Genomic DNA, 25,597 nt, shown 5'->3' on the forward strand with positions numbered 1-25,597 from the left:
TAGAGGTAATATATAGATAGAAAACAAATAAGTTGATAACTTTTTTTTTTTTTTTTTAAGATTGACTAAGTACATTTATCCCAGGACAAGCAGGCATGATATTCTCACATGTGGGTGACGTCATGTACGGAGCCCCAGCACGGACAGCTTTTCAAGCAAACTTGATTGAAGTTTCAAGTTTGCTATGCTGCACCATGCATGTGCATGCCTTCTTGCCCACTAGAGGGCGCATCCCCACCTCGTGGTCCTCAGTTCAGTTTTTTCCGCGGAGCCAGAAGCCCTGTGGAAATTGTGCTCTATATCTTTTGCCTTCTGACACCGCGGCTGGGAGTGTTTTCTCGGTCGCTGTGCTTGATTTGTTGTTTTCATTCGTTCGTGTATTAGTTATCGTCGAAAAAAAAAAAAAGTTGTTTGTTCGGCTCCGGGGGCTCCCGGTAGCCGCGGCCGCGGGACCTCGTTCGTTCCCGGCCATTTTTGAGTTCATGTCCCGTCCCTTGACGGGCTTTAAAAAGTGCACCCGGTGCGATCGGTTGCTTTCAATTACCGATCCCCACCGGTGGTGCTTATTGTGTCTAGGTCCTGAGCACCCGACTGACCCCTGTACCAGGTGCTCGACGTTTCAGACGAGAGCTCTCCGCCGCCGTCGTGCCCGAATGGCGGAGCTCTTTGCTGTGGACCCCGCGGCGGGGAAGGCCTCGACGTCGGCCTCGGCTTCGGCCCCGGCCTTGACCTCGACTCCCTCGACCTCGCCCCGACAGCCCGCTTCGTCTAAGCCTGCGTCCTCGACCCCGAAGTCGACGGTGGGTAAGTCCTCACTTCCTTCTTCTGTTCCAGCCTCGAAGAAGCCATCCTCGGGCTCATCGACGGGGGCGGGTGGGTCGTCCTCGGCCCCGCCCCGAGCATCGAAGTCGGGTGCCCCGCAGGAATACTCGAGACCGAGGTCGCCCTCGAGGGAGCACCCGCCGGCCCCGGATCTACTGGCTATGATGGGAGTTCCTGTTTTTCAGGATTTACTCCGTGCACTCATTGCTTCGGCGGTCTCGGTCTCGGTTCCCTCGACTTCGGGCCCCGGGGTGATTCCGGTCTCGACCCCGACCTTGCCCTCGACCTCGGTTGACCAGCCTGAGCGGAGTGTGCGGCCGCGGGACAAGGTGCGTAGGGTTAGGAGGATCTCTTCCACTTCTTCCTCGTCGAGGTCCTCCCGGGGCTCCTCGCCCTCGGGTCGGGGTCTGGCACTGGTAGGGAACCTCGGTATTCCCGTGAGGCTTCCCCTTCTTTTTTGGCGGTGCGGGCTTCTCGATCTCCCTCCCCGCCTTCCAAACCCTCCTCCTTTTCAAGATTTGTGCTTGATATGGGGAGGGCTTTGGACCTGGATCTGGTATACGGTTCTCAATATACGAAGGAATTTTTGGAGGAGCAGGATTTGCCTTCTCCCCTGAGGGAGACTCCTCGTCTGCCTCTCAATAAAGTCCTCCATCAGACCTTCCTGAGAAATTTGGACTCCCCTCTTACAGTCACAGCGGTTCCATCAAAGATGGAGTCGAAGTACCGTACCATCCCGTGCAAGGGCTTCGAGAAAGCGCAACTGTCTCACCAGTCGTAGCTGGTGGAGTCGGCGTTAAAAAAGTCTCAGCCTTCTAGGGTCTCGGCTGCGGTGCCTCCCGGACGGGAAGGGCGGACCATGGACAAGTTTGGTCGCCGCCTCTACTCCAATTCCATGATGGCGGCCAGGGTCCTAAATTATGCGTTCACTTTTTCATCCTATCTGAGGCAGATGGTGAAGGCGTTACCCCGTTATCATGGGGTCATGCCGGATTCCCATAAGGGGGACTTTGGTACTTTTATGGCCAACTTGTCACAGCTGCGTCTATACCTTTTTCATGCCATTTACAACGCATTTGAGTTGGCCTCCAGGGTCTCCGCCTTTGCAGTAGTGATGCGCCGTCTCGTTTGGCTCCGGACGGTTGATATGGACCCGAACTTGCAGGAGCGCCTGGCTAATCTGCCATGTGTTGGATCGGAATTGTTCGATGAGTCCCTGGAGGCGGCGACCAAACGCCTGTCCGAACATGAGCGCTCCATCGCCTCCTTGGTCCGTCCTAAACCCCGGGTGCCGCCGCAGAAGCCGTTTAGACCTCCACCGCGGCGATACCCTCAAAAGTCTACACCGGCATTCTCTAGGCCCCCGCCCTGGCGCCCCCAGCAGCAGGGCAGAGCGGGCCAACAAAAACCTCAGGTGCAAGGGGCGTCTAAGCCGGCGCCGTCTTTTTGACGTGATGAGCGGATGGGGGCGGGCCCCCTCCGCACTTTCGCCGGACCCCCTGCCCATCGGGGGCCGGCTGCGGGCCTTTCATTCGGCCTGGGCTATGATCACGTCAGACGCTTGGGTGCTCCGTCTCATCTCCGAGAGTTACTCGCTGAACTTCTCAACCACGCCACTGGAACAACCGCCAGGGGCCTCTCCTTACAGTCGAGCCCAGCTTCCTCTTCTCCTCTCGGAGGCCAGGGCCTTGTTGAGCCTTCGGACGGTGGAGCCGGTCCCCCCAAACCAACGGGGGCGGGGGTTTTACTCCCGTTACTTTTTGGTCCCAAAGAAGACCGGGGACTTACGCCCCATTTTGGACCTCCGGAAGCTCAACAAGTTCCTGGTCCGAGAGAAGTTCCGTATGTTGTCGCTTCCGGTTCTCTACCCTCTGTTGCAGGACGGGGATTGGATGTGCTCCCTAAACTTGAAGGAAGCGTATACTCATGTTCCGGTGCATCCCGCCTTCCGCAAGTTCTTACGGTTCCAGGAGGGGGAGTTGCACCTTCAGTATCGGGTCCTCCCTTTCGGGCTGGCGTCGTCGCCTCGAGTCTTCACGAAGTGTATGGTGGTAGTCGCGGCTGCCCTAAGATCTCAGGGGCTACAGGTCTTTCCCTACCTGGACGATTGGCTGATCAAGGCATCATCCAGGGAGGGGGTTATCTTAGTGACCCAACAGACTATCATCTTCCTTCAACGTCTGGGGTTCGAAGTGAACTTTCCCAAATCGCAGCTGTGCCCTGCTCAATCCCTTCAGTTTATCGGGGCCGTGCTGGACACAGTTCACCTTCGTGCGTTCCTCCCCCCTCCGAGGGCAGAGGCTCTACTTCAACTGTGCCGTCAGATTTCGCTGCAGCGCTCCGTCTCGGCACACCGTCTGATGATTCTACTTGGCCACATGGCGTCGACGGTTCATGTCACACCGTTCGCCCGATTGCACCTGAGACTCCCTCAGTGGACCTTGGCCTCCCAGTGGCGTCAAGATCGGGACCCGCTGTCCTTTCCTGTAACAGTGACTCCTTCCTTGAGATGCTCGCTCCGTTGGTGGACCACCTCTTCCAATCTTTCCGGGGGTTTGCTCTTTCTCATCCCTCCGCATCGCAAGGTCCTGACCACGGACTCCTCGGAGTACGCGTGTGGGGCTCATCTCGACGGTCTGCGGACTCGAGGTCTATGGTCAGCGGAGGACCGTCTTTGTCACATCAATGTGTTGGAGCTTCGTGCCATTTTTCTGGCCGCTCGAGCTTTTTGCCACCTGCTGCACGATCAGGTAGTCCTCGTGCGGACGGACAACAAGGTGGCAATGTACTATGTGAACAAGCAAGGGGGGACGGGCTCCTGGCCCCTGTGCCGGGAAGCCCTGCGCCTTTGGGAATGGGCGGTCTCCCAGAACATCTTCCTGCGGGCGGTTTACATTCAGGGAGAGAAGAATTGTCTGGCCGACAAACTCAGTCGTCTTCTCCAGCCGCACTAGTGGTCACTAAACTCCCGAGTTCTGCACGAGGTTTTCGACCGCTGGGGGACTCCTCAGGTGGATCTGTTTGCCTCCCCGGAGACTCACAAACTGCCCCTCTATTGTTCTCGGATGTACTCCCCGGACCGTCTAGAGGCCGATGCCTTTCTTCTCGACTGGGGAGGGAGGTTCCTTTATGCGTTTCCTCCTTTCCCTCTGATCTTGAGGACGCTGGTTCATCTCAAATCGTCCAGAGCCACTATGATTCTCATTGCGCCTCGTTGGCCTCGTCAGCACTGGTTCTCCCTGCTCCTTCAACTCAGTGTCAGGGAGCCTCTGCTTCTGCCTGTCTTTCCCTCTCTGCTGTCTCAGAGTCGGGGTTCGCTGTTGCATCCCAATCTTCAGTCCTTACATCTGATGGCTTGGTTCCTTTCCCCTTGATTTCGGTTTCTGTTTCGCAGTCTGTCAGGGAGGTTTTGGAAGCCTCGCGCAAGGTCTCGACTCGGCTTTGTTATTCCCAGAAGTGGACCAGATTTTCATCCTGGTGTTCCTCGTACCGTCTGGATCTGAGTTCGGCTCCGGTGTCTTCGGTTCTGGAATATTTGTTACATTTGTCCAAGTCTGGGCTGAAGACGACTTCCATTCGTGTTCATCTTAGTGCTGTTGCGGCGTTCCATCGGCATCTTGAGGGTCGGTCTCTCTCTCTTCATCCTCTGGTGACTCGTTTCATGCGGGGTCTGGTGAATGTTCATCCCCCTCTGAAACCCCCTCCTGTAGTTTGGGATCTTAATGTGGTTTTGGCTCAGTTGATGAAGCCTCCTTTTGAGCCTATTGACAAATCTCATCTTAAGTTTCTCACTTGGAAGGTGATTTTTCTGATTGCACTTACCTCAGCTAGGCGAGTTAGTGAGTTGCAGGCTTTGGTTGCGGACCCGCCTTTTACTGTGTTCCATCATGACAAGGTGGTTCTTCGCACCCATCCAAAGTTTTTACCTAAAGTTGTGTCTGATTTCCACCTCAATCAGTCCATTGTTCTTCCGGTGTTCTTTCCGAAGCCCCATTCGCATCCTGGCGAGGTGGCGCTCCACATGCTTGACTGTAAGAGGGCGTTGGCTTTTTATCTTCAACGCACTCAGTCTCATCGGAAGGTTCCTCAATTATTTTTGTCCTTCGACCCTAATCGGTTAGGACGTCCTGTTTCCAAGCGCACCTTGTCTAACTGGTTGGCTGCTTGTATTTCTTTTTGCTACGCTCAGGCTGGTCTCGCGCTGCATGGTCGGGTTACGGGACATAAAGTCTGAGCGATGGCAGCTTCTGTCACTTTCCTCCGGTCTACTCCGGTGGAGGACATCTGTAAGGCTGCCACTTGGTCTTCGGTTCATACTTTCACCTCCCACTACTGTCTGGATACGTTGTCCAGAAGCGACGGCCGGTTTGGCCAGTCGGTTTTGCGTAATCTGTTTTCCTAAATTGCCATCCTCCCACCTGCCCTTTTTTGGTTGGCTTGGAGGTCACCCACATGTGAGAATATCATGCCTGCTTGTCCTGGGATAAAGCACAGTTACTTACCGTAACAGGTGTTATCCAGGGACAGCAGGCATATATTCTCACAACCCGCCCTCCTCCCCGGGGATGGCTTCTTTGCTGGCTATGGAACTGAGGACCACGAGGTGGGGATGCGCCCTCTAGTGGGCAAGAAGGCATGCACATGCGTAGTGCAGCATAGCAAACTTGAAACTTCAATCAAGTTTGCTTGAAAAGCTGTCCGCGCTGGGGCTCCGTAGATGACATCACCCACATGTGAGAATATATGCCTGCTGTCCCTGGATAACACCTGTTACGGTAAGTAACTGTGCTTTTTGATTAGTCCAATAAAAAAGGTATTATCTTATTTCATTTTATTTCTTATTTATTTATATATTACTTTTAAAAGTGGACTGGCAAAACTACCACACCATTTTATTCATTTCTGTTAGAAAGGCCTAGTTCAGACATATACTATACAATGGCAAGGGCCATAAACTGATATTTACTGTGCATAGCTTGCATGCTTTGACCTAGAATATCGAACCTGTTTGTGTCCTGCAAAACTTATATTTTTTCACCTCTGACTTTTGTGGGCTGGCCATCTGTCACCCTTGGCAGAATAATCTCAGTAGCAAGGAGTGAAGGGTTTTTAAAAAAAATAATTTAAGCAGTAGGTAGGCCCATGGGTCAGCCAACAGGGATGTGAGCTGTTTTGTGATGATATATAATTCCCCTTCTCTACCTTATTTCTACAGGTTTCTCCTTCTCCTTACTATTTACTGATCTGGATTTTATATCTTTGCATTGCATTGTGTAATACTTTGCCATGTATATTTACTGTTTTGGGATCTTGTGAGGTAACTTGTAACCTGGATTGGCCATTGTTGGAAGCAGGATACTGGTCTTGATAGACATCTGTCCAAGTATGGCAACTCTCTTATGATATTATTTGAAAGTTCTTAGACTAAGATAATTGAACATGTTCCGGAAACAAGTGCTGATGGTGGTGAACTAATGAAATATGCTGACTGTTAATGGACAAGGGTTGAGTACGCATGTGCTGCGCCGCATTCCAACATACAGGGTATTCTATGCCAATAACTCATACACAGACATGTATTTTAATCAAGATAATATTCAATTTATATCCAGTTAAACTTGATTAAATTGCCAATTAATTATATGCATTACATGCATTGCCAACTCTGTAAAACATTCTGTGTGTGTGTGTGTGTGTGGGGGGGGGTTGTCTCTCCGAAGGACTAACTGGTCCTTGTGGAGAGTGGGGTCTCCTCCCCTTGATCAGAGACGGGGGGCCTGCTTATGTACTCTTGCAATGACTGGTGACACGTCACTCCAGTCTGCCAATGTTCAGCTAGTATGTCACTTTAAGAGGCAGGTCTCATCTAGACAAAGACATTCTTTTGCTTTTTACAGATAACAGTTAAACTTATATGTATTTACAGTATTTTCTGAATATGCATAAAACATCCCATATACTTAAAGAAACTCTCTAGCACCACTTTAAGTTGACAACCAAAGAAATGCAACCTTTAAAAAAAAAGGATGTATCTTTTAACTAGCACCCGTATAGTTTTTTCAATGAATCAGAAAGCTGTCTGACCAAAATTTGTGTTGAGCCTGTTGTATACTGGAGATGTTTCCAGATTCTGGCTAGAGATTTGCCAAATTGAATGACTCTGAGGAGGAGGCATTGAAGAGTGCAAGGTTCTGTGATGTCAGGAAGTTGATTTGTAATTAACTTCTGTCAAGGTTGGTGAGCCCTGTGGCTAGTGGTGTAAATTCTGCTGGAACAGCCCCCCACAGTATGGAGAGAGGAGGGTAGTCAAGAAGGGGGCCCAGCGACCCCTCCACACTGCTAGGACAGAGACAGAACACGAGCACTTTTTACTTTTAACAAATTTGCTGTGGAACCTTCCAATCTATTCAATAGGCTGCTAGAGGATTATGTAAGCAGGGCCATCTCATTTATTGCTCCTGAGCAGTAGGCTAATTTTATTGGAGAAAGATATCGGGAGGTCCTGTGGCAACACTATCTTTCTATTAAATGTGAGTTTTGTGAAATTCACGGCTACCTTCTGCTAAGTTTAAGGCTTTGCAGGAGAGGTAGGAACAAGGGGCTTTCAGCAAAATATTTATGGAGGAGGCACCATTTTGAAGGGGAAGGTATACACCACTTTTTCTGTGTAGTTTACACAATCAAAGCAGTTTACATAAGGCAATGAAGTGACTTGCCCAGAGTTGCAGGGAATCAAACTCTCAACATTAGGGTTGTAACCACTAAGCCACTCCTCCACCTTGAACCTAGGCCACTGCCTGCATCTTTGCTAACCTAAACCCATTGTGTTCATATTGTGGGTGCAGGGGATGCTTACTGTTTCAGTTGACACAGTTCTTAACATTTTGGACCAGGTGTAATTGAAGCTTTCCTTTTTTTGATTTCCTATGTTGATTGCTTTCACACTTCTATAAGATAGTCACACCTCCCCCCTGCTGAAAATGCTGCTTTTCTTTTCAAGATTTCCGTATATGCTGGATTCCCCCCCCCCTCACACACACACACACATATGTCCTTGTGAGAGATTTCTTGTTTTTGCTTGTTTTAAGTTGGGTTCCCTGACTCCCCACCAAAGATCGAGCTAAGGAAGGGGTTGAGTACTTAAAGGGAAAGAACAGGATTTATAGGTTTTTACTGGGTTTATTGTATTTTATCTGAGAGAAGGTTTATTGTATATACTCAAATATAAACTGGGATTTTTGGGCCCAAAAATGGGGGTCCCGGTTTATATTTGGGCCAGCGCATGCCTCCCAGAATTATTTCAGGCCGCCGCCGTCAGGCTCTGTACCCTGTCCCCCCTCCCTGCCCTCGCACCTCCTCTGCCGATCCCTTGTATCTGAGGTTGTAAAGTGCTCCTATGTTAACTCTGTGTTAACCAGTTAGCATGCTACTATGAAAGCACTTGCTGGTTAATATCCATTCTCCCCCATGACACAACCCCAGTAAAAATATATTTTTTTAAAGTAGCTGTCACATGAGCTAACTTCAGAAAAAAGGCTTAGTTTGCCTGTCACTATGTGTTAACGATATGTTAACACTTAATGTGGGTTTAGTAAAAGGATCCCTAAATTGTCAGATTAAGTTTTATTGGCTACAAAAATGTTAAGAATCTGAAGTTAAGTTTTCTGTGTGCCAGGGTGAATAGGAAGCATTTCAACATTTTGTTCATAAATTTTATATTTTTTTTTCTTTGCAGGATTTACATACTATTTATTGCTGTCTTCATGGGATGGACATCTTGTCCCATCTCAGGGAGCATCAACTGAGGTAGGAGAATTCTCATTTCACAATGAAATTTATTTAAGGAGCTGTGTGTTCTTGCTTGAAACCAAGTTGAGACTCATCTTTTTTTTTTTTTTCCATGAAATTTTATTGAAAATTTTTAACAAAATACAAAAGGGAAATCAAAGAAAAAATACGAATAATCCAAAAAACAGGGACAGAGAAAAGTAAGGGTGTTTATGTAGAGGGGATATGATAAGCCTGGAGTGATGCCTATCCATTTATTTATTCAGTTTTTTATACCGTTGTCCTAGGGCAGGGGTGGGCAACTCCGGTCCTTGAGGGCCAGAATCCAGTCAGGTTTTCAGGATTTCCCCAATGAATATGCATTGAAAGCAGTGCATGCAAATAGATCCTTGTCCTCCTCGAGACCGATTCGAACCTCACCGACCTGTCTCAGAACATATCCTCTTGTATAATGAGCCTACAATCCTGGGCCCACACTGTGCAAATGAAATTGAATGAGTCCAAAACAAGACTTCTTTGGCTCGGTCCAAAACTAGATCACCTACCCACCTCCATCCCACTACTCTCTGGCTCCTCTCAGCAGCTTGAATTCTCGAGCATGGTCTTGGACATCATCATTGATTCCACATTGTACTTCAATGACCACCTCCAATCCTTGGTAAAAAAATGCTTTTTCAGCCTTCACATGCTGAGGAAAGTTAGATCCTGCTTCCATCAAAAACATTTTACCCTCCTTGTCCAATCCATCATCCTCTCCAGATTGGACTATTGCAACTCTATCTACTTAAGCCTAACTAAGAAAAACCTCCACAGACTCCAACGGATTCAGAATGCCGCGGCCAAGCTCATCTTCGCTAAAAGTAAATTTGACATGTCTCCCCGCTCCTGGCCAAGCTCCACTGGCTTCCGATAATCGCCAGGGTCCACTATAAATGCGCCTGTTTAACTTTCAAAATCCAAAAAGGTATCCTCCCTCCCTTTATCCCTCTTTCTTGGAATTCCTCAAACCCTAATACCACCAGATCCTCCCACAAATTAAAACTATCCTTCCCCTCGCTAAAAGGCATTTCCCACACAGGAAAGCTAGGGACCTCCCTCCACTTCAAAATCACTGAGCTCTGGAACAACCTTACCTCCCCTCTTCGGAACTTGAGCTCTCTCCAAGTTTTCCGCAAACATCTGAAAACCTGGCTTTTCTCAAAAAATGTAAGTCTCCCTCCAACTTAGGAATCAAGGAAACTTATATCTTGGCATCCCAAGTCCTCTAAATTTTCTTCACACTTCTACCTCTAACCCTCTGTTGTAGTTCCTTCCTATTTCTCCTACTGTAAACCGCGTCGAGCTCTACGAACGTGGGGATGATGCGGTATACAAACCTAAGGATTAGATTAGATTAGATTAGATCTTATGCATATTCATTGGGGAAATCCTGAAAAGCCGACTGGAATCCGGTCATCGAGTTGCCCACCCCTGCCCTAGGAGAATGGTATAAAAAACTGAATAAATAAATGGATAGGCATCACTCCAGGCTTATCATAGCCCTTCTACATAAACACCCTTACAACAGAAACAGAACAGTTTACATAAATTTGTTCAGGTACTCAAGCATTTTTCCCTGTCTTTCCCAGCAGGTTCACAATATATCTAATGTACCTGAGGCAGTGGAGGGATTAAGTGACTTGCCCTGGGTCACAAGGAGCAGTATAAGTTTGGAACCACAACCTCAGGGTGCTGAGGCTGTAGCTTTAACCACTGTACCACTCTAGAATTCAAAATGTAGTAAAAGTGAGCCAAGTATAGGACAGTCAAGCCATTGTGACATCACTGATGAGGTTGGCTCTTATTGGTGGAATAAGGCATTATGATGTCACAATACCAGCTCTGATTATCAGAGGCTGAAACTTTTCACACTATTCAACTTTCTATACTGTTCTCTCAGTGGAGCTCAGAATGGTGTACATTAATTTATTCAGTTACTCAAGCATTTTTCCCTATCTGCCCTGGCAGGCTCACAATCTGTCTAATGTACCTGGGACAGTGGAGTGATTAAGTGACTTGCTAAGGGTCAGAAGGAGCGGCATGGGTTCTTTGAACCAACAACCTAAGGGTGCTGAGGCTATAGCTTTAACCACTGCACCACACTCTCCCCTATGAATGAATGACCTGGCAATTGTTTTTCCTGTTTGTACTTCCAGCTCAGTTGTTCTAGGGCTGAGTTCTGGCATCCCAATCTATATTCAGAATGCTGAATCATTTTTACATTTTCATTTTTTTTTGTTTTTGTTTCATTCTGATGGACTTTAGAGCAATTATTCGCTTTGTGGGAGGGAAGGGAGTCATGTACCTGAGATCCTGTAAATCTGCAGTCATGGGTCTCAAATCTAGTCTCGTGGTTGAGCTGTTGTATAATGATTGGGGCTTTGTCAGATATTCTGTCCCCAAGGGGTAGAATATCTGAGCCAGGAGTCAACTTGTGTCCTTTGCATGGCAGGGTGCAGTTCTGCCACTGAGCCAGTCATGCAACAATGTCCACAATAAATATTTCTCCTTGATATACAAACCTGGGTTGAATAATTGTGTTTTTGATCAACAAGATGGGCTAAATCTCTTGCTTTTACACAAATTCTCTTGTTCTTACAATACTACTACTACACATTTCTATAGTGCTGCTAAACATAGCAGCGCTGTACATTGAAGAGACGATCCCTGCTCGATAGAGCTTACAATCTAATCAAAATAGACAACAAATAGGGCTTAGGGAATTGCTTAAAAGTGGAATGATTAAAATAGATGTGGGTACTTTACAAATGAGTAGGCAGTGGCTTAGCGAGGATGAGAGGCGCCCGGAGTGGTGGTGCCCTCCTTAGTCTTCGCTCCTTCCCTGCAGTGGCATGTACCCCCTTCCCTTCCCCCGTACCTCTAGTTGTTCACCGCTGTAACAACTTCAGCGTGCTCCTTGCAATTGCGTCAGTTCCTGCTGATGTCACTTCCGGGTGCTGCACATAGGAAGTGGCATCAGAGGGGGAGGATGCAGTCGTGAGGAGCACGTTGAAGTTGTTGGTCACGGAGGTGAACAACTAGAGGTACAGGGGAAGGGAAGGGGGGGGGCGCACACCACTACAAACAATTTCAACATGCTCCTCATGACCTTATCCTCTCCCTTTGATGTCACTTCCTATGCATGACACCTGGAAGTGACATCAGCGGGAACTGACGCAGTTGCAAGGAGCACGTTGAAGATGTTAATCGTGGCGGTGAACAAGCAAATTTTGCACACCTGTAACAGGTGTTCTCCATGGACAGCAGGATACAACAGCCACACCTGGGTGACGTCACATTTGATGTTGCCTAGCGGCCCTTGTCCAAGAGCTCAGAATGAACTTTTAAAGTTCAGAGCTCATGCTCTAGTTCCCTACCCATACGTAGTTAATAGCAACAGAACACTCACTATACCTTCAGTTAAATACTGTAGCTTAAAAGGAAAATAAATAGTACTAAATACTAATAAATTCAGCAAGGGTAGGGATGGGAGGGTTTGTGTGGCTGTTGTATCCTGCTGTCCATGGAGAACACCTGTTACAGGTGTGCAACATTTACTTGTTCACCGCCACGATTAACAACTTCAACGAGCTCCTTGCAACTGCGTCAGTTCCCGCTGATGTCACTTCCAGGTGCCATGCATAGGAAGTGACATCAGAGGGAGAGGATACAAGTTCAATGTGCTCCTTGCAGCCGTATCTTCTCCCTCTGATGTCACTTCCTATGCATGGCACCTGGAAGTGACATCAGCGGGAACTGACGCAGTTGCAAGGAGCATGTTGAAGTTGTTAATCGTGGCGATGAACAACTAGAGGTATGGGGAAGGGGATGCACATGCAGTGGGGGGGAGGAGTGGGAAGAGGTGGGGGGGGGGGGGCGGAGAGGAGGAGCGGTGCCAGTGCCCCCAACATGATGGTGCCTGGGGTGGACTGCCCCCCCTTCCCTTTCCTGAGTAGAAGTAAGGAGTTAAAAGCAGCCTCAAAACTCTGAGCAAGATGACAGCCATAATACTTCTTTTGGTAATGATTTACTAATTTTACCTCTTTGTAAAATTAAAACTAATTCATATTCAGTTTCTAGCATGCTGTATAACCATGGACAATTGTTTTTTGTTGAAGCAATTTCAAACTTTATTTCATGTTTTCTACTGATATAATGAGAAAAAAATGCCATTTGAGTAATGCTTGAAGACCCTGCTTTATATCTGAAATGTACAGAACAGAATTTCCTTTTGATTGTTCAGCAAAATAGTTTTTACTTGACATTATATAGATTGTGCTTGGGGTTTTTCATTACTGTCCTAGAAACACAGTTTCTGATGTGAATAAAACTGTTTATTTCTCGCAGATTGATGTCTGCAACTGCACGGTATGAAAGATATATCGGCAATCAAGTTCTTTTTTGGTAAGCATCTGTACAGTAATGTTAACCAAATTCATGATGAGGAAAAACTTTATTTAAAAAGATAAAAAGACAGAGATTACAAAATATCCTGAATCGGCTCCAGTAAAGAAGGGGATGCAATTCTTCTTTTTGGTTCCTCCAGGGTCCAATAAAGGCAGAATTGCTGCTGTCTTTCCTTCAAACAAACACTGAGAAATGCATCAGCTTTAGGGCTGGATGCACATAAATGGAAAACATGGGCTCTCATGCAAAGCTTGCAGGATGAAAATGTCTCATTTCCCTATTGCCAGAGCAGCGTAGCTACTTATCTGCCAATGTGGTGTTCGGCCAGTGCGTACACAAGACAGCATGTACGGTTTCCTGACTCTAAACAATAATGGATGATTATTGTGATCATTGTTCCATATCTCAATATACTTTGTGCTTTCTGAATTCATAGCAAACAACAAGCTTAAGAACAGTTTACGTGTTTTTCTAAGGAAAACTTTAAAAGGATATTTAAAAATGTAACCAGCTAGATCCACAGTGACCCTTAAATTTTGAAATCACTGCTGTAATATTTTTCATTCTGTGCATGAAAATTTGAGTTATTGTTGTTTAAATTCATTTACTAAATAGAGATATCTGATTTCTCTCTTCTGTAGCTCTGAAAGTCTTGCCAGATGTTGGTATATTCTGCTTTCCGGCTCTGTGCTTATGAAAGACTCCATGTTTTTGCCTCAATGCAGGTATGTAGAGACTGGTTTGTAGATTATTAGTAGCAATTTGATATAGTCCATGTGATTTCAGTCTTTTTGGTGGTCGGCGCTCGTGAGAGTCTGTCTTAGTTGCTTCATATTCCTGGCCTTTGCATCTGCTGTCACTTGAATGCACGGAGTCTGCCGTAATTGTAGGTGGCAGGAGTCTGAGCGCATTTCAGAACTTTGACAGCCTGAGGATAACGTGGAATGTCAAACCAAGAAAAGCAGCTGGCCTGTATGCTGTGATGTGCCCTTTGACTTTTGAAGTTCATCTGAGTTTCCCTTCTAAGGTGTGTGTTGGTGGGGGGAAGGAATTAACACTTTGTCTCTGCTCTTTCAAGTCCCCAGATATGAGATATGAAACTACTCAACATGGATATTAATGCTCCCCCTGTAATGCTGAACTTTCCAGTTGAGAGAGGACAGGGAGAAGATGGGGTGAGGGGGGGGGGGGTGGCTAAAAAGGGAAAGTTGAACCAAATACTTTTGAGTGTTCCTGACCTAGAAAGCCCCGGATGTAAATGCCATCTCAGTGGAATTAAGTTCACACCACATTTGCCTGCCTGTTTGCAGGGCCTGCGCTAACATACCGGGAGTTAAAAAACTCATGGACACCAATGCTCAAAGCTCTGACAACACGATCTTAAATACCATGTTGGGAGCAATATATATATATATATTTTTTTACTGGCGATGCTCAGCACAATAGCATGCAAATTATATGCATGCTATTCATGTGGGGCAGCACCAGTAAAAGAGGGGAGGAACTGGTGCCTGCTCAAAAAACTAATCGCTAAGTACAGCTCCATCTCCTGCCTGCAGCTGAGAAAGGGAAGAGGGGCGGCTGCAGGCTTAGCTGAATCATGGCTTCCCCTGGCAGCTCCTGCTTTTGAGCCGGCAAGGGAATCCATGATTAACAGTTTTTTTATTTTTGGGTGCAGTTTTTGTGCATGTGAGCACAAGAGCTGTAACTACTAAAAAACAAACAAACCCCAACCCCCCCACCAATCCCCTTCCCACAGAGCCTCCAACACCAAAATATACCTGATAGTCCAGTGGGCCTCCCCCCGCCCGGCTATATGCCTTGGGAACCCCCCCCCCCCCCCCCCGAGTACCTTTTTGTAGAAATGTTCAGCCTACTCCCTTTTTCTTCGGGCCCGCCTTTTCAAAATGGCGGGCTAGTCCCTTCTTGGTGCTCAGCCAATCAGGGCCTTAGACCCCTCCCAGTGCATCCCAGAATTGAAATATCTTTAGACTACATTAGCTTTCGCACAGTATCTCAAGCTATATTGTCTCTAATTGACTACTGTAATTCATTATATGATGGCATCACAAAGAAAATTCAGCTCTTGCAAAATATGGCAGCCAAACTAATTAGTGGGCTAAAACGATTTGACAGACTAACACTTGAACTATGTGATCTGCACTGGTTACCAATACAAGATAGGATCAAATTCAGATTTGCTTACATTATTTTAAAGGCAAAAGCTGTCCAAAATTCATCCTCATTAAGTGCAAGCTGTCTTCAACTTCATAATGTAGATACCACGAGACTTCACAAGAGCAAAGTCTTACTTACATTTATATCATTAAAATCTGTCTAATGTAAATGACATCATGATCGCACATTTCAGTACCTGGGTGCTAAAATCTGGAATTATCTTCCAAAGGTAATTAGAACTAGACCTAGCTACTGCAAATTTTGTAAATTACTGAAAACCTATCACTCGAACCATGATGTTTAGCAATATAGGAACATAAGAATAGCCTTACTTGGTTTGACCAATAGTCCATCAAGCCCAATAGCCTATTCTCAGGGTGGCCAATCCAAGTCATTAGTACCTAGCCAAAACCCAAAGAGTAGCAACATTCCATGCTACCGATCCAGGGCAAGCAGTGGCTTTCCCCATGTCCTTCTCAATAACAGACTGTGGACTTTTCCTCCAGGAAATTGTCCAAACCTTTCTTAAAACCAGCTACGCTATCCGCTGTTACCACAACCTGTGGCAGTGTGTTCCAGAGCTTTGGTATTGCGGTATACAAAAATAAAGTTATTATTATTATTATTATTAACTATTCTCTGAGTGAAAAAATATTTCCTCTTTTTGGTTTTAAGTAGTTCCCTATAACTTTGAGTGTCAGTATTTTTGTTCTTAATCACCCTTTGTAAATTTTTGTAATCTTTTGTAAACCGCTTTGAATTCAGTAGGAGATACAGCAGTATATGAGACACCATCAGCATTAGCATTATAATACTAATAAACTCCTTGTAATGCATTAGCATAGAATTCTTGGTGGCTGCTCTAATGATTGGTAGCAGCAACGGAGAACCTTTTTGTGCATCGGCAGAACAGCTTTCCGTGCCTGTACCATACCATACATTTTTCTTCTATACCGCAAATTTCAGGTAGGATTCAATGCATTTTACAACAAGATTAAGAACTGAGGACATGAACATTGAATGAAGGATAGGAGGTAGGCTCCTGGGATTTTGTTATAGGTCCAAGGAGAAAAGGTGGGTCTTAAGTAAAGAGTGCTTTAAAGACTTACTGCCACAGGGAGTTTTTGAGCGTTGTGGCCATGATTTTTAATGCACTTTAGTAAACATGCCTCATAGTGTTACTCAGTGTACCTGCTCCCATACTGTCTGCTGCAATGCCCCCCATCCTTCCACCCCCTTTCAAGTGTCATGTTTTCTGAAATTTAGCTCCTTAGACAAGAAAATTCCTCATGTGCTAGCATGAGATGAATTAATCATTGTAGTCTCACTGTGTTGATTTCTTTACTGTATACATTTATAAATTAATGTGACAGTATATTGTGCCTTGTTGATACTGTAGTGACAGCCAGCTGTTGAAATATAATTGCATGAAAAATGTGGCTATGATTGTCTGCAAGCCAGAAAGGTGATGCATCGCTATGAATAAAAATACAGATTAAAAAATTTTTAAATTAATAACTGGATGAACTAAGTATTATATTTATGCCTCAAACCAACCAGATTTTCAGGATATCCTTAATGAATATACATGAAAGTTTTGCATAGAAAAGAATACATGAATACAAATATATCGCATTAAAATTCATTAATGCGATATACAAAAGAAAGCTACTTAATTGATTTCAACAAAAATTCTACTGATATTATTTCACTCAACTGTCATGAAATATATTATTCCAAATCATTTATTGTTTTTATTGATAAATACATATGCCTAGTACACTACAATCCTCCCCACTCCTGACAAAACCACAATATCTTAATATACTTAAGTTAGTACAGTCCTTGATCATCCACTGATCGCTGAGTCCAGATTAAAAAGTATTATTCTTCCAAATATGCTCTGTAGATGGATATTGTTCAACCTTTGTCAAAAGACCTTTGAAAATTTGTTCAAATCCACTTCAAACATGTGTTTCTGGATGAATAAATCCAAGCCCCGCTCAACACCAAACTGTGTTTTGCTGAAAAGCATCTTCAAGAGTGGAGACAAAAACCAGGGTTCCTCAGGGTGAGTGTACACTTCTCCCTCCGTATTCGCGGTGGATGCGGGCGGAACATAGCCGCAAATATGGAAAAACCGCAAATAACTTTTTGTTGTTTGCGGTTTTTTGTAACAGCCAGCGTTTTTACTAATGAAATCGTGAATAACTACATCTGAAGGGCCAAACCATCCCTATCAGGAATCACTTACCGTGCAAACTGCCCCAGCTTGTCCAGGAAAGCAAGCACTGAAACTCCGAGCTCCCCGAACCTCTGGTCCCAATAGAAAAGGAGGCAGTGCAGGATCGGGAGCTCAGTGCGGCTCATCCTGGCCCCGGCTTCTGCACTGGCAGTCATTGGCCTACAACCAGGGCCAAGGGGAGTCCACCCCAAAGACTGCCTCGTGCTTCTAAGCCCTGCCCACAAACACTGAATAGCATCTTTTCTGTTCCGAGAGCTCTCTTAGCCCATCCATAGTCTCCGCTCTGCATTTCCAGTCCCGCCCACAGGCACAGCTCTGCGCCGCCAGGCCATTTCCCCAAGACCCATGAGCTACAAATCCCGCCCTGCACGTCAATCCTACGTCGCTGCTAGAGCTGCGGAGCAGGCAAAACCAGAAGAGCGGCTTTGGCGTGCTTCTTTTGTAATTTCCAGTTTTGTTTATTTCCTTGCGCTAATCTGCCTTGTCAAACAAAAGGGGAGGTGGAAGGAAAATTAAATGTGCACGTACAAGATGAAAAATAGTGAATAAGCGAAACCGTGAGTGCTGAAACCGCAAATACGGAGGGAGAAGTGTAATATCACCTAAAATATTAGAAACATAGAAAAAGACGGCAGAAAAGGGCTATAGCCCACCAAGTCTGCCCATTCCAAATACCCGCCCTCTGGTTTCACTCCCCTAGGGATCCCCTGTGAATATCCCATCTTCTCTTAAAGTCCGACACGCTGTTGGCCTCAATCACCTGCAGTAGGAGTTTGTTCCAATGATCCACCACTCTTTCAGTGAAGAAGTATTTTCTGGAGTCGCTATGGAACTTCCCTCCCCTGATTTTCAGCGGATGCCCCCTGGTGGTCGAGGGTCCCATGAGGTAGAAGATATCTTCTTCCGACTCGTTACGGCCCGTGATGTACTTAAATGTTTCAATCATATCACCCCTCTCTCTTCGTTCCTCAAGTGACTACAGCCTCAGTTTATTCAGTCTTTCTTCATACGTGAGATCTTTGAGCCCCCAGACCATCTTAGTGGCCATTCGCTGAACCAACTCGACTCTCTGCACATCCTTCCGGTAGTGTGGTCTCCAGAATTGAACGCAATACTCCCAAGTGAGGCCTCACCATGGACCTGTACAGCGGCATCATAGCTTCAGGTCTCCTGCTGACAAAACCTCTACGGATACAACCCATCATTTGCCTTGCCTTGGAGGTAGCTTTCTCCACTTGATTTGCAACCTTCATGTCATCACTAATGATCACCCCTAGATCACGTTGCGTCGTGGTCCTGGCCAAGGTCTCACCATTTAGTATGTAAGTTCTGTGCGGGTTTTTCTTACCCAGGTGCATTACCTTACACTTTTTAGCATTGAAGCCTAGTTGCCATGTTGCTGACCACCGTTCAAGCAGTAGTAGATCTTGCGTCATATTATCAGGCAAAATGCTTTTACCTACTATGTTGCAAAGTTTGGCGTCGTCGGCGAACATTGATACCTTTCCTCTAAGTCCTTGGGTCATATCTCTTATGAATAAGTTGAATAGAATCGGGCCCAAGACCGAGCCTTGAGGCACTCCACTGATCACACCTGACGTTTTGGAAGGGGTACCGTTTACCATACCGTTTAAAATATTGATTCTTATATTTACTTGTATTCATATACTTATTTATTTGTTCAGTTTTCTATACCGTTTTCCCCAGGGAGCTCAGAACGGTTTACATGAATTTATTCAGGCACTCAAGCATTTCCCCTGTCTGTCCTGGTGGGCTCACGAATCTAATATACCTGGGGCAATGGAGGGATTAAGGTCATAAGGAGCAGCGTGGGTTTGAACTCACAACCTCAGGATACTGAGGCTGTAGCTTTAACCACTGCGCAACACACTCTCCTTAAGCAATATAATATACTTTACAATATCTATTTTCTATCATACCTTATATTACATCGATAGAATTTTTGTTGAAATCAATTAAGTAGCTTTCTTTTGTATATTTCAATGGTGAAATGGGAAGTGAAATATTTATTAAATACCCTATCTTATATAGTTTTTGGTATACCAAGTATTAAAATTCATTAGGTTTGTTCTGAAAGCTTGACCGATTTGTAGTCCTTCAAGATTTCAGTTACCCCCTAACTCAAAGATGCCAGTTTAATAAGTAAATGTGTTTGCTAAAAGTATTAGTCCTCTTTTGGTTAGGTTACATTGGCTGTCAGTGGAGGCACGGATGAAATTTAAACTTCGCATGATTATATTTAAATTTTTATATGGTTTGGCCCAGAATGCATAAAAGTCTATGATGCAAACATTTATCAGGGGACAATAAATGTCTCCAAAATGAAATGATGTTAGGCTTCCCTAGTCCATCAAAAATTAAATCCTGAGAGAATTTTCTTTCTGTCCATATATCATATCAAGGGGCCGGGATTTAGAACGCATTGTTAGCTGCTGTTTGTGTTGTATCTGATAATAGTGTTTTTAAAAAGGTGCTATAAACCTTTTTATTTTATAAATGTTTGATTAGTAAAGGTGTGTGGGTGGTGTTTTGAGGATTTTAGCAGATAGTGAAGATAAAGGGTACCGCAGGAATCTGTACTGGGACTGGTGCTATTTAACTTGTTTATAAGTGATCTGGAAATTGGAACGCCGAGTGAGGTGATTAAATTTGCAGATGACACTAAACTGTTCAAAGTTGTTAAAAAGCATGCAAATTGTGAAAAATTGAAGGCAGACTTTAGGAAATTGGAAGACTGGGCATCCAAGTGGCAGATGAAATTTAATGTGGATAAACCCAAATCACAGTTACTGGATGTTAGGGTTCACCTTGGGGGTTAGCACCCAAGAAAAGGATCTGGATGTCATCATAGACAATATGATGAAACCTTCCACTCAATGTGTGACGGCAGCCAAAAAAGCAAATAGGATGCTAGGAATTATTTTAAAAAAGGAATGGTTAACAAGACTAAGAATGTTATAATGCCCCTGTATTGCTCCATGGTGTGACCTAACCTGGAGTATTGCATTCAGTTCTGGTCTCCTTATCTCAAGAAAGATATAGTGGCACTAGAAAAAGTTCAAAGAAGAGCGACCAAGATTATAAAGGAGATGGAACTCCTCTCGTATGATGAAAGACTAAAAAGATTAGGTCTCTTCAGCTTGGAAAAGAGACGGCTGAGGGGGGTGATATGATTGAAGTCTACAAAATCCTGAGTGGAGTAGAATGGGTACAAGTGGATCGATTTTTCACTCTGTCAAAAATTACAAAGACTAGGGGACACTTGATGAAGTTACAGAGAAATACTTTTAAAACCAATAGGAAGAAATATTTTTTCACTCAGAATAGTGAAGCTCTGGAATGCATTGCCAGAGGCTGTGGTAAGAGCAGATAGCATAGCTGGTTTTAAGAAAGGTTTGGACAATTTCCTGGAGGAAAAATCCATAGTCTGTTATTGAGAAAGATACGGGGGAAGCCAATGCTTGCCCTGGATTAGTAGCATGGAATGTTGCTACTCTTTGGGGATTGGCTACTGTGCTTGATGGACCATTGGTCTGACCTAGTAAGGCTATTCTTAAGGTCTTAATATATATTATTGTATCTCCCTGGTATTATCCAGAGCATCTTGTGTGTAACCTGCACTGAACCTAATTAACGAAGTAGTAGGATATAAGAATTGTAATAATGTAATAATAAAGAAAGGGCTTATTTATCTACATTTTATAAAGGTGCCTATATGCCTTTTATAAAATACGCTCAAGGAACAATCTTAAGTAGTGTGCCAATGTGCACACAAATTTACACTTTCATCAGAGTAGATATCAATGCATATGTATGCTCTACATGTATAAAGTGCAGGTGCATCACAGCTCTATTTCTACGCCATATAAACTGTACCCCTGAGAATGCCCGTGCATGGTCCATTTAAAAGTGCACACACTATACATTGTATTTGTGTGTGTATAACATCACAGTTTTGTAGAAGGCCTTTTAAGTATCTAAAACAGCATTTGCATGCAGAAGAACCTTCACCCCTGTGCAGGGTAATTTTTGGGTGTGTACTTTTTAAGTGGTAAAGTACACATCCACTTTGGTAGCATTTTTGTGTGTTCTTTAAAATGATGATGCATACTTAGCTCAAGGGCATGTATGGGGTGGAGTTTGGGAAGAGCAAGCAATTACACACAAATTATAAAATATAAATTTCCTTGAATATATTGATAGACATTTACATCTGCTCTGAGGCTTGTGTAAATGTCTGCAGCTGCCACTCATATTAGTATTTTATAAAGACAAGTAAAATGGCTTTAACATAGGTGCTTTAAACTGGGCGCCTCCTCCCACGCATTATAAAATTTCCTCCTTAATGCACTGAATGATACTCAGTGTGCAAACTGAGGGAGAAAGTAGTGCTGGGTTTTTATTTTTTTCCTTACCGAACACCACAAATTACAGTGGAGAGAGCACCCTCTTGTGTCTGCAAGTCTCTCTTTCCTCTCTTAGGTCTTGTTCAAGCTGAGAAATAAACAGACGAGAAAAAGGAAGAAGACTTGCCTCAATATAGGTTAAACAAAGAAAGGCAAGCAAGATGTCATAAAACAACTAAAAGGTGCATTTATTAGTACAAAAGTCCTAGTACATTTACTTGATGAAACCACAGAGTAAAAGTCCCAACTAGGATCCCAGTTTCGGCTATCTGGAATGCCTTTTTCAGGGGACTGAACAAGTAAACTCAGAAAGCATAATGATACATACAGGAGGGAAACCATCTCAATATTCAGAATGTGATAAGAGTTTCATTCAGAAAGCCCACTTCAGAGCAAATGAAGTAGCACCGTAATCTCAAAACAGATGTAAAAAAGATTAAAATTCAGTCAGCAGAACACCAATGAAAAGTGTGTCACGGGAGTTAGGGCAGAGAAAAGGAAAGAGAAATAAGAATGGGAAGAGAAATTCAACCGTCCTATTCAACTGCTGCTATCAATTCTGTAACAGTGCAGTTTGTTGCCTGCAGGATAAGAGGAGAAGTAATAGAAACATGACGGCAGATAAAGGTCAAATGACTGATTCACAGCATCCATTATCTCCTCTAAGGCTCTTTACACCTGCATTGTGATGTTATAGAACTTTATGGTTATAGAAACAATTGTAACATGATAAAGGCAAAATAAAGGCAGACAAATAAAGGCCAAATAAAGGCAGATAAAGGCCAAATGGCCCATCCAGTCTGTCCATCCACAGTAACCATTATTTCTTCCTCTCTCTAAGAGATCCCACATGTCTGTCCCAGGCTTTCTTGAATTCAGACACAGTCTGTCTCCACCATCTCTACCGGGAGACTGTTCCACGCATCTACCACCCTTTCTGTAAAAAAAAGTATTTCCTTAGATTACTCCTGAGCCTAACGCCTCTTAACTTCATCCTATGCCCTCTCATTACAGAGCTTCCTTTCAAATGAAAGAGACTCAACTCAAGCACATTTATATCACGTAGGTATTTAAACGTCTCTCTCATATCTTCCCTTTGTGATGAGATGATTTGGTGTCAGTAAAAGTGTTAACGCATGTTGTAGCTTCTCTTCTCTACACCCCCTTGCAGGTCTCTGCACCTCTCAACCCTACTGTCTCGTTCCCATCCTCCCAAGCATAACCAAGGTTTTCGCTCCTCTCCAGGCCAGTACTCTCTTTTTATCTCCCTCCCAACCCCACGATCCCTCCCAGCCTACTGAAGTACCTGCTGGTCCAGCAGGAGTCTTTGTGACAGGAACACGGCCCTCCTGCCTCCTAAAATGGCTACTGCGACCTCTTGCAGCTGCTTGCGATACTACAGGAAATGCCGCAAGCAGCTGCGAGAGGTCACGGCAGCTATTTTAGAAGGCAGCCGTGAGGAAGCATGAGCGTGAGGGTCGCGCTTTTGCCACAGAGACTCTCACTGGACCAGCAGATACATCGGTAGGCCCGGGGGGGAGGGGGGATCATGGGATTGGGAGGGAGATTAAAGGGTCGGGGCCTAGAAAGCCAGAGAAACATGCAAGAAGAGCCGCATGTGGTTTGCCAGCCTCAGGTTGCCGACCCCTGCATTAGCCATTATACTGACTTGGCAGAAAATGTTTTTATAAGGCAACAATTAATGAGTAACATGATTATCTCGGTGTATGTATTCTGGGAAAATGCTAATCTCTTATCTCTCTGCTGTCACCCTGTGATAGATTTCCTGAAAAATTTACAAGAATAACATACCATACCATATTGATTCTTGTATCCCACAAATGTCAGCTAGGAATCATTGCAGTTTACATAATATTAGAAATGATACAGAGACATAGGCCTTGTCACCGGCTTTGTTGGGAACCTGGGTGCAAATGGATGTCTACTGTTGATGAAACTAGTAAAACAAACCAACTGTTTAGAGTTGGAATGTGTTACTTTATCAAAACACTTGTATTAGTGACAGAGTGATCTATAGCTCTTATTTATGGTACAAGCAGCTCTTGGTGGAGAAGAGACAGATTAACGGCAGGACCTTCTGACGCTAGGCAGAAGACAGTCTGTTCATTGCACCAGCAGATGCTCAGAGCTGTTTTTGTCAATCAAAAAAGAATCTAATAATTAGATTCCCTTCCTTTCCCATCCCTTCCTGTCCAGGAGTGATCATCATTACAAAGCATGTCCCAGGGTCTATGTATGGTATTCTTTGACTACAGCCCAAGAACAGAACGTTTTGTTTTTCAAATTTCTGTTTTCGCAGTGTTAAGTCATGTAAATGTTGCACAGATATAACAGAAGGCCGAGATACCCAGCAAGAAGGGCGAGCAAAGCATGCGCCTTTGCAGCGTAGGTGGAAAAGCCATCAAATCAGTTTCTGCCTTTAATAGTGGCTCAGGGAATTCCAGATTTAATTCTGTAGAACCCAACATATCATTTCCTGTTCTCAGTTAATGAGCAAGCTCAGAACATTTAAATGTGAGACACTGTGATTGCCACAGGCTGACATTAAGTGTTGTTTGGAAGATTTTTTACTCTTTTCAGCAGGGCAGGCAAAAATACCTTGTGTTTCTGACAAAAGGCAACTAGCAAATCTATAAAAAAATTCCTTGCCACGTTCATCCTGCCTTTGCAACTTGGTATCAGAAATTCTTTAAAAATGCAATAGATAAGCTGAACTGTACGAAAACATTCTTTGACAGCAAGAGAGAGCAGCAAAGAAAGATGGACAAAATCAAATTACCAACAACAGAAAAAATAAAAACTTAAGAATTGCCATACTGGGATAGACCGAAAGTCCATCAAGCCCAGTATCCTGTTTTCTGGCAGAAACCCAGAGTAGCAACATTCCAGAGCTGAGATTGTGACGTCATAATGCCTCATTCCACCAATGGCTAAGAGCCAAACTCATCATTGATGTCACAATGGCTTGATTGTCCTAGACTTGGCTCACATAAGAACATAAGAATTACCATACTGGGACAGACCAAAGGTCCATCAAGCCCAGTATCCTGTTTCCAACAATGGCCAACCCAGGTCCCAAGTACCTAGCTAGATCCCAAGTAGTAAAGCAGGTTATCCTAGGACTAGCAGCCGGCATATTCTCACAATGTGGGTGACATCATCCACGGAGTCCAGTATGAATAGTGAAAAGTGCACTGTCGCTATAAGTTTTGCAAAGCTTTGAGACTGCCCACACCGAGCAAGCATGAATGCCTACCTGCCCTACATCAGCTCGCGGTTCCTCAGTTCCACCAGGGGAGGTGGGAGGGATGTCACCCACATGTGAGAATATCTGCCTGCTGTCCCCAGATAACATCTGTTACAGTATGTAACTGTGCATTTTATGCTGTTTGTCCTAGGAATAAGTGGTGGATTTCCCCAAGTCATCTCAATAATGGCCTATGGACTAATTTTAGGAAATTATTCGAACCTTTTTTAAACTAACTGATTTTACCACATTCTCTGGTAACAAATTCCAGAATTTAATTACATATTGTGTGAAGAAATATTTTTAGTAGCTTCATTAACATAAGAACATAAGAATTGCCGCTGCTGGGTCAGACCAGTGGTCCATCGTGCCCAGCAGTCTGCTCCCGCGGTGGCCCCTAGGTCAAAGACCAGCGCCCTAACC

General features: G+C 44.6%; 1 protein-coding gene across 5 annotated transcripts in view; it reads left to right on the plus strand.

Annotated features, from left to right (window-relative positions):
• The window catches only part of RAPGEF6 (Rap guanine nucleotide exchange factor 6), a 251,129-nt gene that overhangs the window by 37,837 nt on the left and 187,695 nt on the right, over window positions 1-25,597 (plus strand). For 3 of the 5 annotated variants that reach the window (XM_033926955.1, XM_033926960.1, XM_033926956.1), the window contains exons 2-5: window positions 8,558-8,628; window positions 12,997-13,053; window positions 13,698-13,781; window positions 22,921-22,968. In XM_033926955.1, coding sequence (XP_033782846.1) covers window positions 8,558-8,628; window positions 12,997-13,053; window positions 13,698-13,781; window positions 22,921-22,968 — 260 coding nt within the window. The remainder of the gene's footprint in view (window positions 1-8,557; window positions 8,629-12,996; window positions 13,054-13,697; window positions 13,782-22,920; window positions 22,969-25,597) is intronic. The other 2 variants (XM_033926957.1, XM_033926959.1) reach the window with 1 other exon arrangement.

Source organism: Geotrypetes seraphini, chromosome 18, assembly GCF_902459505.1.
Source record: "Geotrypetes seraphini chromosome 18, aGeoSer1.1, whole genome shotgun sequence".
Taxonomy (NCBI): Eukaryota; Metazoa; Chordata; class Amphibia; order Gymnophiona; family Dermophiidae; genus Geotrypetes; species Geotrypetes seraphini.